Source organism: Symphalangus syndactylus, chromosome 3 (assembly GCF_028878055.3).
Source record: "Symphalangus syndactylus isolate Jambi chromosome 3, NHGRI_mSymSyn1-v2.1_pri, whole genome shotgun sequence".
In the NCBI taxonomy this organism is placed as follows: Eukaryota; Metazoa; Chordata; class Mammalia; order Primates; family Hylobatidae; genus Symphalangus; species Symphalangus syndactylus.
The window spans coordinates 143,224,926-143,240,348 of NC_072425.2; the positions used below are offsets into that span (position 1 = coordinate 143,224,926).

A 15,423-nucleotide genomic window follows, 5' to 3' on the forward strand; every position below is an offset into this window, starting at 1 on the left:
GTAAGGGGGCCAGGCCTAAGGCGGAAGCCAGAAGAGGAAGAAGGCGGTGCTGAAAGACAGGAAGGAACTTGCCAGGGATATGCAGGAGGGACAAGCCAACATCCGGGTTGACCCTGTGAGGTTTCCCTAGGTGCCAGCCAGTTGCTCCCCCTCCCTTCAGCACGGACATTCCAATCTCAGGGCAAAAGGGAAAAGGCCTTCAAGTGTTTCTCACCCAGAAGCTGCTCCCTTCCACACAGTGAGCACTATGTTTATTAAGAAGCACTGAGGCCTGTAATCCCAGCACTTTGGGAGGCGGAGGTGGGCAGATCACCTCAGGTGGGGAGTTCAAGACCAGCCTGACCAACACAGAGAACTCCCGTCTCTAGTAAAAATACAAAATTAGCCGGGCATGGTGGCGTGTGCCTGTAATTCCAGCTACTCAGGAGGCAGAGGCAGGAGAATTGCTTGAACCCTGGAGGCGGAGGTTGCGGTGAGGTGAGATTGCGCCATTGCACTCCAGCCTGGTCTACAAGAGTGAAACTCCGTCTAAAAAAAAAAAAAAAAAGCACTGAGCAACTCTCCTGTCCTCCCACAGGGCTGTACTTCAAGCTGTGGGCAAGCCCTTACCATTGTCTCCGTGCATCTGTCTTCCCCACTGAGCTGTGCAGAGCTGGGACCAAGCCTTCTTCATCCTTGCCCGACACTCAGCTGTCCCAACACTTGGCCCATACTTGGCGCAGTCAAGGCCTGTTTATCTGAGTGTTCCTCGAGTGTCCTTCTGCTCTGGCTGGAGCCTGAAGAACCATCCCTGGCCTCGGGGAATGTTTACTCTAAAGTGGGGGCTAAGCAGCCAGAGCACAGGCTCTTTACAATGAAAAGCACTGTGGCCTTTGAGGGATGGAGGTGGGAAGGGCTGGGTTAAGCAAAGCTTTCCTGAATAAGCTGCAAACGTGGGCCTTGATCCCTTTGTAGCTCATAAGCATGATGGTTGGGTGTTCACGCACATGTGTGAGATGTGCGTCCCTCAAACCTTGTTAAGGGTTATTACCCGTGTGTTGTGAAAAAAAAGAAAAAGGAAACAAACAAAGAAACCCAAAAAATAGGCCTTGCTAGAAGAAGGGCGTTTTGCAGAGCAGAGCTGGGGAAAAGGAGAGCCCTGGGTGGAGGTGTGCTTGGTAGCGTCAAAGCAAACTGGGCATTTGGGTGCAGGGCCAAGTGCCTGATCTACTTTATGGAGACTCATCTCATCCTTGCCAGAACACCAGCAACCAGATATCATAATTTGATGACGGAAGCAAGCCTAGAAAAGCGTGACTTCACCAAGGCCACACAACTAGTAAGTGATGAGCGCTGGTTGTGAACCCAGGCAGTTGACTCCAGAGCCTTCCCACGATGGGCAGCTCATCCGCTTTGGCGGGCTGTTGAGAAAAGGAGGAAATCAGATTGGAGGGGGAGATCATGAATCTTACATGGCCTAATTAAACTACCTCCACCCTCCAGCATTTCGTGCACATAGTTTTAGGATAGTGTTTCCCAAACTGGCATGCCCTGCAGCGAGACGCTCAGGAAGACATGCACATTTCTTAGAGTGAAACAAGTGTGGGGAATGCTCCGTTCCCTTCTCCCCAAGGTGCTTCACAGCGCTCACCAACATCTGAAGAGCTCTAAGAAGTGGGAAGCAAAGGCATCTCTTTCACCCAGGACTTCCCAGCATCTTGCCTATATCACGCCGTTTGCAGCGGCTCTGCAGCATACTGCAGCGCTGTTCATCACGCCCATGTGGGATCACCGCTTAGAGGAGCAAAGAAAGCACTTTGGCGTAAGACGGGGTTTCCATCCTCATCGGCATCAACCAGTGTCTGGGACAGGAACTGGCGGCCGCTGCGGCCTGGCTTCCCAGCTGCCGCCCGGGTCTGCCCCTCCTACACTGCAGCCCCGTACACCCCTCGCTGTGTGTGACCTTTGGAAAAGTCGTTCTATCTCTCCAAGCTTCATGTTTCTCATTTGTATAAAAGGAAAAAGGTATGAACACCCCCCCTTGCAGGGTGTTAGGAGGATTAAATGGGTGGAATAGGGTGTTTTTTTTCCCTTCTCCCCCGCCCAGAACAAAACCCAGGTTTCAGGTTGTCACGGTGGGCGCCAGGGGACCCTGGTCACAGGCTCGTCTCCGAGTTGCTGCGGACCGCCCTGACGCAGCTAGCGGAGAGGACGGGCGCCCGGAGTCATGCAGAAGCCAGGCTGGCCGGGGCTCGGGCTGCAGTGGACACAGGGGCTGCCCCGTCCCGCGTCTCCCGCAGCCGGATCGTGCCCGAGAGTCTCCCGGGTCTGGACTGGGCCGGGCGGCGTGGGAGGGGCGGTGCGGCGGGAGGCGCTTCCGGAGAGCGAGGCCTGCGCGCTGCTCTTCCCCGCGGAGCCCGCGCAGTCCGCACAGTCCGCGCAGCCCGCATTGCGACTGGGCCCGCGCGCAGGTGAGCCCGGGGCGGGGTCGCGGGGGACCGGGAGGCGCGGCGGGGCTCCGTGGGGTGGGCGGGGCGGAGCGCGGCCGGCCTGGGCCCCGGAGTCCCGGCCCCACCGAGAGCCGCAGAGGTCCGCGCCGCCTCCAGTCCGGCCTTGCCCCGCTGGCGGCACATCCGCTTCCCTTCTTCACCTTTCTGGCACCCGCAACACGCAAGCGGCATGAAACGGCCCTCCGAGGAGGCTGTCACATTTTCTGTCGCAAAGAAGCTCGCGCGGGGCGGCTCCCCTTTCGCTTGCCTCGCTGGAAGAGCCTGGCGGTCAGTGCGTTGTGGATATCGTTTCTCCTCACATTCTTCTCTGCTCCGGTCACAGCCTCTTCCTCTGCTCTTCGGGTTGTCATTGTGGCAGTGATTCAGCAACTGCATAATATTAGGGTTAGGGACCTATCGAGGCATTACACCACAGTCATGTGCAGCTACACACGGGCTGGGCAGCCACTGTGCCAACGACTAGGGTGACCGCGGTGGACCAGACAGATCCAGTCCTCTGGTCCCCAGGGGACAGACAGGTACGTTAGAATCACAGCACACCCTAGAAGTGCAACAGAGGGGGAAGTGTGGAGAACTCCCGTTGAAACACCAAACCTAGGGGACACCAGGGTCAGGAATGACTCAGAGGGAACCACATCTAGTTATTTTTTAGATTTAAAAGAGTTGCTGTGTAGGCACACAAATAGTAACTGTACAGCTCAACCATTTTCCATAACATGCACATTTCCTGATTCAGAGCGATAAATAAAACATGACTACATCCCTGGCTTCTAACGCCATCAAATAGGTTTGCCTGTTTTGGATTTTCCATTCATGGAGTCATATATCATGTACTTCTTTTTTTTTTTTTTTTTTTTTTGAGGTGGAGTTTCGCTTTTGTCCTCCAGGCTGGAGTGCAGTGGCGCAATCTCGGTTCACTGCAACCTCCGCCTCGTGGGTTCAAGCGATGCCCCTGCCTCAGCCTCCCGAGTAGCTGGGATTACAGGCGCCTGCCACCACGCCCGGCTAATTGTTGCATTTTCAGTAGCGACGGGGTTTCACCATATTGGCCAGGGTGGTCTCGAACCCCTGAACTCAGGAGATCCGCCTGCCTTAGCCTTCCAGAGTGCTGGGATTACAGGCGTGAACCACCGCGCCCAGCCCTTCATGTACTCTTCTGTGTGTGACATCTGACATTCAGTATGTTTTGTGATACTCACCCATGTTTCGTTAGCAGTTTATTCTTGTTGGTGTATAATATTCCATTGTATGGCTAGACAATTTATTTATCCATTCTACTGGACACGGGTTGATGGACAGTCATTTCCACTGTGGGGTTATTTTGTATCTTGCTGCTACAGACATTCTTGTGAATGTCTTTTGGTAAACATCTGTAAGCAGGCGGGGAACAATGGCTCACACCTGTAATCCCAGCACTTTGGGAGGCCGAGGCAGGCGGATTATGAGGTCAGGAGTTCGAGACCAGCCTGGCCAATATGGTGAAACCCCGTCTCTACTAAAAATGCAAAAATTAGCCAGGCGTGATGGCGGGTGCCGGTAATCCCAGCTATTTGGGAGGCTGAGGCAGTATAATCGCTTGAACCCAGGAGGAAGAGGTTGCAGTGGGCTGAGATTATGCCACTGCACTCCAGCCTGGGCGACAGAGGGAGACTCCGTCTCAAAAAAAAAAAAAAAAAAAATCTGTAAGCACTGCTGTTTGAGTATATTCCTAGGACTGAAACTGCTGATGTGTGTATGCTCATCTTAGTCTATGGCCAAACACTTCTCCAAAGTAGCTGTACAGTTTACATGCCCACTGGCAGTGTTCCAGTTCCCACTCCTGCACACTCTTATCACTACTTGTAGTCTTTTTCTCTGTAGCCATTTGGCTGAGTGCCCAGCAGTGATGCATTGAGGTTTTAGTTTGCATTTCTCTGATGACTAATGAACTGTTTTTATGTCTATTGCTCATTTGAATATTCTTTTTGTGAATGCCTGCTCAATTCTTCTGCTCATTTTTCTGTCGTCTTACTAGTTCCATTGAGTCCTTGAAATATTTGTGATATAAGACATTTATTGGATATATGTATGTGTGTGTGTGTGTGTGTATATACATATATAATTTTATTTTTGAGACAGAGTCTCTGTCACCCAGGCTGCAGTGCAATGGCGCAGTCTCAGCTCACTGCAACCTCCGTCTCCCGGGTTCAAGCGATTCTCCTGCTTTAGCCTCCTGAGTAGCTGGGATTACAGGCACCCGCCACCACACCCAGCTAATCTTTGTATTTTTATAGAGATGGGGTTTCACCATGTTGTCCAGGCTGGTCTCGAACTCCTGACCTAGTAATCCGCCCGCCTCGGCCTCCCGAAGTGCCGGGATTACAGGTGTGAGCCACTGTGCCCAGCCCTGGATATATATTTTTAAACATTTTATCCCTTGGGAGATTGCCTTTTCATTCTCCTATTTATGTCTTTTGATGAACAGAAGTTCTTCATTCTAATGTTTTTTTATCATTTTTCCCCTTATAGTTGTATTATTTGAGTTTGGTTTTTTAAAAATCTTCCCTAGCAAGAAGACTCAGATAAAAGTAAAATTAAAGCTGGGCATGGTGGCTCACGCCTGTAATCCCAGCACTTTGGGAGGCTGAGGTGGGCGGATCACTTGAGGCCAGGAGTTAGAGACCAGCTTGGCCAACAAAGCAAGATCCTGTCTGTACCAAGAAAAATTAAAAAATGAAAAAAATAAATTAGGTAGGTGTGGTGGCTCACGTCTGTAATTCCAGCTACTCTAGAGGTTGAGGCTGCAGTGAGCTGTAATCACAACACTGCACTCCAGCCTGGGTGACAGAGCAAGACCCTCTCTGGAAAAAAAAAAAAAAAAAAAAAAAAAGGGTCGGGCATGGTGGCTTATGCCTGTATGTAATCCCAGCACTTTGGGAGGTTGAGGCGGGCCAATCACTTGAGGTCATGAGTTCCAGACCAGCCTGGCCAACATGGTAAAACCCCGTGTCTACTAAAAATACAAAAATTAGCTGGACGTGGTGGCGAGCACCTGTAGTCCCAGCTACTCAGGAGGCTGAGGCACAAGAATCACTTTAACCCAGGAGGCAGAGGTTGCAGTGAGCTGAGATTGTGCCACTGCACTCCAGCCTGGGCAATGGAGTAAGTCTGTCTGAAAAAAAAAGTCATGGGTCCTTCCCACAGTCCCAGGTGTGAACACAGGGGGTCTCCCTAGGTCTGCACCATAGTCTACAAACCTCTTTGAGAACACTGTATTGTGTCTATCAAGCTATAAATGAATTATATTCAGGACTTTAAGTGACATTGTCCTGCAAACCATAATTAATCCTACCTAAATGTTTTAGCAAGTGTTTGAGAACAAAACAGCCTTTGAAACCAAAATTATTTTAAATGTAAAGTCAAAGTCAGGTGAAGTGTAGATGGTAATTTATTTATTTAAAGATGTAAAAACTGTTTCAAACAATTTGAACCTTTAAACAGACCAGTTTTTAACACTCAAGTGAAATCCAATACTTTCTCCATTCATTGGCCTATCTAATCAGACATAGTGTAGTAGTTTCCTATTGCTGCTGTAACAAATTGCCACAAACTTAGTGGCCCCAAACAACACACACTGATTATTCTACCGTTCTAAGATGGATCAGCAAGGCTGTGCTCCTTCTGAAGGCTCCAGGAAAGAACCCATGGACTTGCCTTTTCCAGCTTCTAGAGGCCACCTGCATCCCACTGGCACCTGCTTCCCTTGGCACAGCTCTTTCGTCTGCCTCAGACCTTCCTGCCTCCCTCTTGAAAGGAGATTTGTGGTTACATTCGGCTCACCTGGGTAATCCAGGAATCCCTCCCCATCACAAGGTTCTTAATCACAGCTGCCAAATCCCCTTTTGCCATGGAAGGTGACGTATTCTCAGTTCCGGGAATTAGGATGTGGGCCTCTTTGTGGGCCACTATTCTGTCTACCCCAGATAGTGATTCCTGCTTAACAGAAATCGAATATGAACTCTAAGAGACACATATTCTAATTACATGCCTTCACAGGCTCCAGTACATTCCCTATATAATAGAAATTGGAGACCAATTTGATATTGGATACTAAATACACTTTGGATTTTTTTTTTTTTTTTAATTTTTGAGACTTGAGTCTTGCTCTGTTGCCCAGGCTGGAGTGCAGTGGCACGATCTCGGCTCACTGCAACCTCCACCTCTCGGGTTCAAGCGATTCTCCTGCCTCAGTCTCCTGAGTAGCTGGGATTACAGGCACGTACCACCACGCTTAGCTGATTTTTGTATTTTTAGTAGAGACAGGGTTTCACCATGTTGGCCAGGCTGATCTCAAATTCCTGACCTCATGATCCGCCCACCTCGGCCTCCCAAAGTGCTGGGATTACAGGCATGAGCCACTGTGCCCAGCCCACTCTGGATTTTATACAGCAAAACTCCATAATGTTTCCTTTACATCCATTTCTGCACATAATATTGGTAAAGCATTCTAGAAAGCACTAAAGGTATTGTGCTACTTCTTTTCTGAAGAAATTCTTTACTAATTTTCTTTTCTTTATTTTTTTGAGATCGAGTCTCGCTCTGTCACCCAGGCTGGAGCGCAGTGGTGCGATCTCGGCTCACTGTAGCCTCCGCCTCCCAGGTTCAAGGGATTCTCCAGCGTCAGCCACCTGAGTAGCTAGGATTACAGGTGTGTGACACCATGCCTGGCTAATTTTTGTATTTTTAGTACAGACAGGGTTTCAACGTGTCAGCCAGGCTGGTCTTGAACTTCTGAGCTCACATGATCTGCCCACCTCAGCCTCCCAAAGTGCTGGGATTACAGGCATGAGCCACTGAGCCCATCCCCTTTACTAATTTTCTATCAAGTCTTCGTTCTTACAAAGTGGTTATTTTTGGTATGATTCTACTTTATGAATTTTTTCAAAGCACAAAGAAAGCGACTGTGTATTAGACCACACAGCAAATCAGAGAATAGGCAGAGCTAGTGAGTAGAGCTTCCAGTTGGAGATTTGGGTTCATTACCTTACCTACTTGTCAACCACATCTCAAGATATGATGACAGTTACCAGGTCTTGGAAAGATTAACACGTGTTTCAATGTGTGACAGTTCCACAGCTCCAGCTACAAAAGAACTGAAAAGGAACAAGGAAGGTGCGTGGCATCTTGGATTCCAGAAGTAGGCAGTGTGTATGGTTACTGGAATTTACCTGCCATCTTGCTCAATTATCCTGTCAAAGGTGCTGTTATTTTTCTCTTTAAAACGTTTCCATGTTTCTCATGAGGGCTTATACCACCCCACTTCTAGTGGCATATACTGCTGGACAACTGGATTTCTTCTTAACCAAGCAATGGAAAAGCAATTTCCCCCAATTAGCATGCGTTGCCAAAAGGGCAAGTCATTTCATAAAATGAGAAACTGAAACTTTTAAATCTACATATATTAAGTAGATTAACATATTATGTTAATTTTTAACCTTTAGAATATTTAAAAATCAAATGATGCTCTAGTTTACAAGTGCACCAAGGCCAAATAATTGATATTAAAATTAAAACAGAATTGAAAAAATATTTAATGCAAAAACCAAGTGACATCATGTTTACTACTGGGGGCAAAAAGGCATCCTGAACGTCCCTAGCTGCAACCTACCACTTAGGCTGTCTGAAATCCCAAGCACATTAGGAAAGAAAAGAAACTCATATACATACTCATAGTCAACTTCCAGTGCCTTTTTGGTGGCTTCACATTTAGCTGTGTTGCTTTTTCAGATGTCTTCTCTGGTTCCTGTACCCATTCCAACTCTTTGCTCTGCCTCCTTTGCTGCTATGGTTTAAGTTCTACTTCTTTTTTGAACTTTGATATATGATCACAAATCCTCAGCATCCCTTGTCTTCTACGCATCAGTGAACAAAGCATTAATGTGCAGCATAGAATGACATTCTTTAATTTTTTTTTTTTTTTTGAGACGGAGTTTCGCTGTTGTTGCCCAGGCTGGAGTGCAGTGGTATAATCTCAGCTCACTGCAACCACTGCCTCCAGGTTCAAGAGATTCTTCTGCCTCAGCCTCCCAAGTAGCTGGGATTATAGGCACCCTTCACCATGCCCAGCTAATTTTTGTATTTTCAGTAGAGACAGGGGTTTTACCATGTTGGCCAGGCTAGGCTTGAACTCCTGACCTCAGGTGATCCGCCGCCTTGGCCTCCCAAAGTGCTAGGATTACAGGCGTGAGCCATTGTGCCTGGCCACATTCTTTAAACTTTGAAACCTTTTATTTTAGTGTGTCTAATAATACTTGCTTCCATGAGTTCTCAGGTTTGTTTTGATCTCACAGATCCACCAAAGAGAAAGCAGCCCTGTGCCAGTTGCTCTGCCAGCCTTTCACAGGAGAAGTGTCACTAGAATACTATAGCCCCCACAGGCTCTGCTCCACAGAAACTTAAGGCTGAAAGAGTGTCCGCCATCAGGGACATCCTCTGTCACTATGGTGGGAAGGGAACATGGCAGGTTGCCTTTCTAAGGGATTCTTGGGCCTTTGTATTTCCATATAAATTTAGAAGCAGTCTGACAACCTCCCCACCAAAAAACCTAAAAAACAAAAATCTTCTAGACTTTGGAACAGCACTGAATTAATGATCAGTTTGGGAAACATTAACATTACAAGTTTTATAGACCATGAACATAATATATCCCTCCAATATCTAGATTATTTTATATACATAGCAGCCCACATTTTCTAAGCATTTATTACATGCCAGGCACCATTAAGACTTTACATAAATTATTTCATTTAATCTTCACAATAATGCTGAGAAGGAGGCTCTAGTACTTCCATTTCACGGATGGAGAAACTGGAGTTTAGCAACATGGCCAAAGGCCACGTTAACCAGAGATGAGAATCAGGCACTCTGCCTGCAGTCTGCAGTCTTTACCACTTTTTGACACGACCTTCCTAAGCTGACGGCCGCAGGAGCGGTGGGTCTATGGATGGAGTTATTCGGGGGAGGCAGACTTGGAGGAAAAGTCTGCCAAGATTTCTTGCATGTGCGTCTCTCTCTACTGTTCAGCTTCTGTCTATCTGGATACATCATTATTTGTCCAAATAGCAACTGTCCTTCTTCTGCCATTTCAGGCCTTACATAGGAAGTCCTTCTAAAGAGCTGCCTGCCAGCTGCCCTTCCCCAGATCCCGAATATCCTCCTGGCCAGGTGGAGCAGAGAACAGTCCCTCAGCTGGTCATGCTGAGCTCAAACCCTGTAAGTCTGACCACACTACACAGCTCTGGCTTTATCTAGAATCCAGCTCCAGTCACAGTCGTGTCTGGCCCTAATCTCATGAGGAATGAAGGACCCATTCAGAGAGGAAGCCTCTGTCAGGCAGTAGGAGAGAAACAACTTCCCAGAGCTCATCCACGGGGAATGAGAGCAGGGTAAGTGCAGCCTTTGTGATTCTCTCTCTCTGCCCTCTGTAGGATGGCTGCTCCATGAGGTCAAGACTGGGTCTCCTCCCTCCTCCCCCTTCACCAATGCCTGGTCTCACGGGGCTGGTTTTGACCCCCACGCTATGGCATCATCGACCTCCCTCCCAGCTCCTGGCTCTCGGCCTAAGAAGCCTCTAGGCAAGATGGCTGGTGAGTGGAACCGGACTCGCGACTCTGCTCTGTTCCTGAGTGTAGTGCTCAGCCTCCATAGGGCATGATGGGAGGCCTGCCTGGTCCAAACTCAGAGAGATGCAGGAAGGCTGACGTGGGGAACTCCTGACCTGACTTCAGGGCCTGGATGCTTTGTGGAGAGTGAGGAGGGGAGGCCTGCGTCAGCTCAGCCAGATCTTTATCCTTTTGGCTCAAAGGTTTTCCAGGCCTGCTCAGCTAGCTTTCCTAGCCTGGAAACCACTGTGCTGAGTGCTTAACACCGTCTCTCGTTGTCCAAATCTTTGTTCCAGAACCATTTAGAGGAGAAGCCAAGCAGAGAGAGAAAATGAATCAATCCCCACCACAACTATCTGTCCTTATCAAAGGCTGGGGAAGCTGTTTTCATCTCCTTATGGAGTCCCATACTCCAAACACAGGCCTGAGCAGTGTTTCTCCCCCACAGACTGGTTCAGGCAGACCCTGCTGAAGAAGCCCAAGAAGAGGCCCGGCTCCCTGACCTACCTGATACTGCATTATCTCAGTTAACTTTCAGCAACTAAGACAGGTCCACAGGTCCACAGTCAAAGCTGTGTCCCTGACTCCAGAGTGTGGGTTCTGAATCACGAAGCTCTCCGCTCCTCAGCAGCTCTGAGCAGTAGCCTCTTCCCCTTTTAGTGACAATCTAGGATTTCTTGGGGCCAAACAGATGCCAGTCCTCCGTACCCCTTCCTTCCTGTATAGGTAGCCCTTCCTAATCTAAGTCCATCTCCCCTCAGTGCTGGAAGTGGGCTTCGGGACTGATGGCTCCTTGTTAGCATAATGTAGCTCTGCCTGCAGACTCCCGGGTGGTTGACTAGTCAGCTCTAGTGGGAAGTTCTGCTTAAGGTGGGCTGGGGGTACCAGATAGCAAAGGCCTGGGAGTAGTGCAAGGCCATTTCTCTTAACCAGGCTGGTGGAACACTCTCACATAAGGATTCCAGAGTTCTGACACATGTCCAAAACCTTTACCTTCAGAGGGCCCTTTTAGGCAAGTCCCAAAAGATATACAAAAATAGCGGAGTGCTGGGCGCATTGGCTCATGCCTGTAATCCCAGCAGTTTGGGAGGCTGAGGCAGGCAGATCACGAGGTCAGAAGTGCAAGACCAGCCTGATCAACATGGTGAAACCCTGTCTCTACTAAAAATACAAAAATTAGCCGGGTGTGGTGGTGCGTGCCTGTAATCCCAGCTACTCAGGAGGCTGAGGCAGGAGAATCGCTTGAACCTGGGAGGCAGAGGTTGCAGTGAGCCAAGATTGCGCCACTATACGCCAGCCTGGGGTGAGAGTGAGACTCCGTCTCGAAAAAAAAAAAAAAGAAAAAAAAATAGTGGAGCAACAGGTGTCTGAGAATAAGATGTTTCCCAGTGCAGGGAGGTGGGCTGCAGTCTGTCCTCCCTGCGAGGTGGGGCTCCTCCCTGTGTGGGCAGTGAGAGGGCACCTGGTAAGACACAGGCCTGAGCAGTGTTTCTCCCCCACAGACTGGTTCAGGCAGACCCTGCTGAAGAAGCCCAAGAAGAGGCCCGACTCCCCAGAAAGCGCCTCCAGCGATGCTTCACAGCCTACCTCACAGGACAGCCCGCTACCCCCAAGCCTCAGCTCAGTCACATCTCCCAGCCTGCCACCCACACACGCGAGTGACAGCGGCAGTAGTCGCTGGAGCAAAGACTATGATGTCTGCGTATGCCACAGTGAGGAAGACCTGGTGGCCGCCCAGGATCTGGTCTCCTACTTGGAAGGCAGCACTGCCAGCCTGCGCTGCTTCCTGCAACTCCGGGATGCAACCCCAGGCGGCGCTATCGTGTCCGAGCTGTGCCAGGCACTGAGCAGTAGTCACTGCCGGGTGCTGCTCATCACGCCGGGCTTCCTTCAGGACCCCTGGTGCAAGTACCAGATGCTGCAGGCCCTGACCGAGGCCCCAGGGGCCGAGGGCCGCACCATCCCCCTGCTGTCGGGCCTCAGCAGAGCTGCCTACCCACCTGAGCTCCGATTCATGTACTACGTCGATGGCAGGGGCCCTGATGGTGGCTTTCGTCAAGTCAAAGAAGCTGTCATGCGTTGTAAGCTACTACAGGAGGGAGAAGGGGAACGGGATTCAGCTATAGCATCTGATCTACTTTGACTTTTAGGAGACAGCCCTGTAGCCTAGTAGTTCAAAGTGCAGCCTTTGGAAAAGGCTGTTGGGGTTTGCATCCTGGCTCCTGTACTTATTATCAACCCATAAAAAGTAACGTGGTCAAGTTACTCACCCCCTCTGTGCCTTGGTTTCCTCACTGACCACCAGGTTTCCATTGCTATGAAATGAGAACAGTATATACACTAAGGGCTCAGAACATGGCCTAGCACATGTATTCATAACAGGCAGAGCCTAGCACAAATCAGGTCCTCAATAAGTTAGTAGCTAGTAGTAGTAACAGTAACAGCATTAGGTTTCTCTGAGATTAGGCTGGAGATGTCCATCAAGAGCTGGGAAGGTGCCGGGAGGGACATTGATTTAGTAAGGCAAAATGATGCAAAATAATAGGAAAGAAGTGCATATAAGTGTATCTGGGGAGGGCCATGCTATTGCAGTAGGTTTGGAAGTGTGGTAATAGATAAAAAGGTAGAAGAGGCAGGACCTGTTGGGGAAAACAGAGATGCTGGGTTTGGAAGGGGTGACAACGCTGTGATTGGTCTCTTTCAGATCTGCAGACACTCAGTTGACACTTGTTATATCACGGGACCCCGGAAGTTGGAGTAAAGCTGGAAACAGAAAACCCATGCAGGGCCTCGGATTCCCACAGATGTGACAAGAGGTATAGGGAGCGAGTCTGCAGCACTTTGCTCATGACCCTGGGATCAGAGCACCCATCAGGCTTCCATTACTGTGGGCTCCCTAAGAAGACCATGGAGAGGTTGGGGACTCCCCTATGAAGGCCGTGAAGCTGGGGATTCCCCCTAGGAAAGCCATGAGGAAGCTGGGGACTCCCCAAGAAGGCCGTAAGGAAGCCAGAAATTGGAGGTGGTAGGAGGTGGTACTGATCAATGATGGCCAGCAGGGCTCATCTCCTGCCTAACTGGACAGGAAGCCTGGTACCCACTTCTGTCTTCCCCTGGAACTGGGCACTGGCATACACTGGTATCACTCCTAAAGAGGTGACTCACCTGACTAATCAGCAAGAAGCCTAGATTGCAGGCCTCACCATGGATGGTCTTCCCAGTTGCCTGGGGAAACCCTGGAATGGGCGTCAGGAGAAAGCAAGAATCCAGTCCTTCACACTCACACTACTCTGTTCTTCTTCCCAGAGACATCGATTCACTTCAGAAAGCTGTAGGGAAGATGCAGTCAGCACCGCACTGTATTTCTTATTTATTGCCTAAGTGCCATTAAAGACACAAACCTAGAAGCCTAGAAGCCATTCTGAATATGGGGGTGGGGTGGTAGAGGGAGCAAGTGAAGAGATGGGAAGCCAGGGCTCAGGGTTCAACGCCTTCACCTGAGATCACAAGCCCATGGATGCTGTGACATCTGGGAGCTTCATCAGTGGTCTGGCTAAAGCTGATACTTTCACAGTCACCATCTTTACCTTTGGACTGGGAAGAATCAGCATTTTTCTTCTGGCAGATGACTGCATTCCTTATAGGACAGGCAAGGTTTCATTCATCTGTTCTCAGTAAGTTTGTTGTTGAACTGAAATGAATTTCATTATTTCCTCCAACGTGTACTTTTGTGCCCTCCTCTCACTTCTCCCTATCATGACCCCTCTTTTGCTGAAAAAAAGTTTTATTATTTTTTCTATATCTAATTCTAGAAAGAGAAAATTTATTTTTTAAATTATAAATTATTTTGCCGGGCACCATGGCTCACACCTGTAATCTCAGCACTTTGGGAGGCCGAGGCGGGTGGATCACCTGAGGTCAGGAGTTCAAGACCAGCCTGGCCAATATGGTGAAACCCCGTCTCTACTAAAAAAAAAAAAAAATCAGCTGGGTATGGTGGTGGGCAACTGTAATCTCAACTACTCGGGAGGTTGAGGCAGGAGAATTGCTTGAACCTGGGAGGTGGAGATTGCAGTGAGCCGAAATCACGCCACTGCACTCCAGCCTGGGCAACTGAGCGAGACTCTGTCTCAAAAAAATAAAGGCCTGGCGTAGTGGCTCGTGCCTGTAATCCCAGTACTTTGGGAGGCTGAAGTGGGCAGAACACAAGGTCAAGAGATGGAGACCATCCTGGCCAACATGGTGAAACCCCGTCTCTACTAAAAATACAAAAATTAGCTGGGCGTGGTGGCGTGGGCCGGTAGCCCCAGCTACTCGGGAGGCTGAGGCAGTAGAATTGCTTGAACCTGGGAGGCGGAGCTTGCAGTGAGCCGATATCGCACCACCGCACTCCAGCCTGGGCGACAGAGTGAGACTCCATCTCAAAAAAAAGAAAAAAAAATATTTTATTATGCACAAAAGGATTAACAAATATGTCCACTCATGTGCCTACCACCCAGTTTAAGAAGCAAAACCTTTAGCTGGGCGCGGTGGCTCACGCCTGTAATCCCAGCACTTTGGGAGGCCGAGACGGGCGGATCACGAGGTCAGGAGATCGAGACCATCTTGGCTAACACGGTGAAACCCCGTTTCTACTAAAAACTACAAAAAATTAGCCGGGCATGTTGGCGGGCACCTGTAGTCCCAGCTACTCGGGAGGCTGAGGCAGGAGAATGGCGTGAACCCAGGAGACGGAGCTTGCAGTGAGCTGAGATCGCGCCACTGCATTCCAGCCTGGGGGACACAGTGGGACTCCGTCTCAAAAAAAAAAAAAAAAAAAAAAAAAAAAAAAAAAGAAGCAAAACCTTTTCATCCCTTATAGTGGTCCCTTTGTGCCCTGAATTGCAGTCTCCCCTTCCCCCACCAGAAATAACTAGTATTTTGAATTTTGAACTTCTTGCTTTTAGCTTTTCTCTATACATTTACTACATATGTATGCACCTCCACCAGCATACTGTGTAGTTTTACATGGTTTTATATCTTATGTAAACAGCGTTACAGTGTTTGTATTCTGCAGATTCCTTTCCTTGTTCACCAAATGTGAGATTTATCCATGCAGATGGATGACATTCTAGTTATTAATAATACACTTTCATCCCATGATGTAAATATGCCACCGTTTAGTTACACATTCTTCTCCAAATGGATATTTGGTGTTCTTAGGTTTTTGCCATTAAAAACAATGAGCCTCTGAACTTTTTTGTACGTTTTCACAAGCAAGATTTTCTAGGATTTAGCCTAGAAAATCCTGCTGG

At 48.9% G+C, this 15,423-nt stretch overlaps 1 protein-coding gene, 1 long non-coding RNA gene and 1 pseudogene across 6 annotated transcripts; 2 read left to right on the forward strand and 1 right to left on the reverse strand.

Moving 5' to 3' along the window:
* Positions 1-234: 234 nt before the first annotated feature.
* On the reverse strand, positions 235-2,877 carry LOC134736135 (uncharacterized). Of its 2 annotated transcripts, XR_010119897.1 has the most exons (3): positions 2,688-2,877; positions 610-1,400; positions 235-528 (listed from the first exon to the last, which is right to left on the reverse strand). It is a non-coding gene; the product is annotated as an uncharacterized lncRNA (long non-coding RNA). The 2 variants fall into 2 exon arrangements; XR_010119896.1 differs by lacking the exon at positions 2,688-2,877 and having other exon boundaries at positions 610-2,014.
* On the forward strand, positions 943-1,040 carry LOC129479997 (uncharacterized; annotated as a pseudogene).
* Positions 2,057-13,848, forward strand: TIRAP (TIR domain containing adaptor protein). Of its 4 annotated transcripts, XM_063635648.1 has the most exons (5): positions 2,057-2,450; positions 9,956-10,114; positions 10,578-10,655; positions 11,632-12,210; positions 12,834-13,848. In XM_063635648.1, exons 1-5 carry the CDS (start codon positions 2,207-2,209, stop codon positions 12,851-12,853), a joined length of 1,080 nt encoding a protein of 359 aa, XP_063491718.1. In that variant the 5' UTR covers positions 2,057-2,206; the 3' UTR covers positions 12,854-13,848. The 4 variants fall into 4 exon arrangements, with proteins under 4 accessions (XP_063491718.1, XP_055129669.1, XP_063491717.1 ...); XM_055273694.2 differs by lacking the exon at positions 10,578-10,655; XM_063635647.1 differs by lacking the exon at positions 12,834-13,848 and having other exon boundaries at positions 11,632-12,394.
* Positions 13,849-15,423: the final 1,575 nt, after the last annotated feature.

Bases quoted from the DNA above. Each gene is read 5' to 3' on its own strand.
- TIRAP (XM_063635647.1), top strand. From the start codon at position 2,207: ATGCAGAAGCCAGGCTGGCCGGGGCTCGGGCTGCAGTGGACACAGGGG. The intron at 2,451-9,955 runs GTGAGCCCGGGG...TGCCCTCTGTAG, and splicing joins GCGACTGGGCCCGCGCGCAG to GATGGCTGCTCCATGAGGTC. The intron at 10,656-11,631 runs GTTAACTTTCAG...TCTCCCCCACAG, and splicing joins CCTGATACTGCATTATCTCA to ACTGGTTCAGGCAGACCCTG.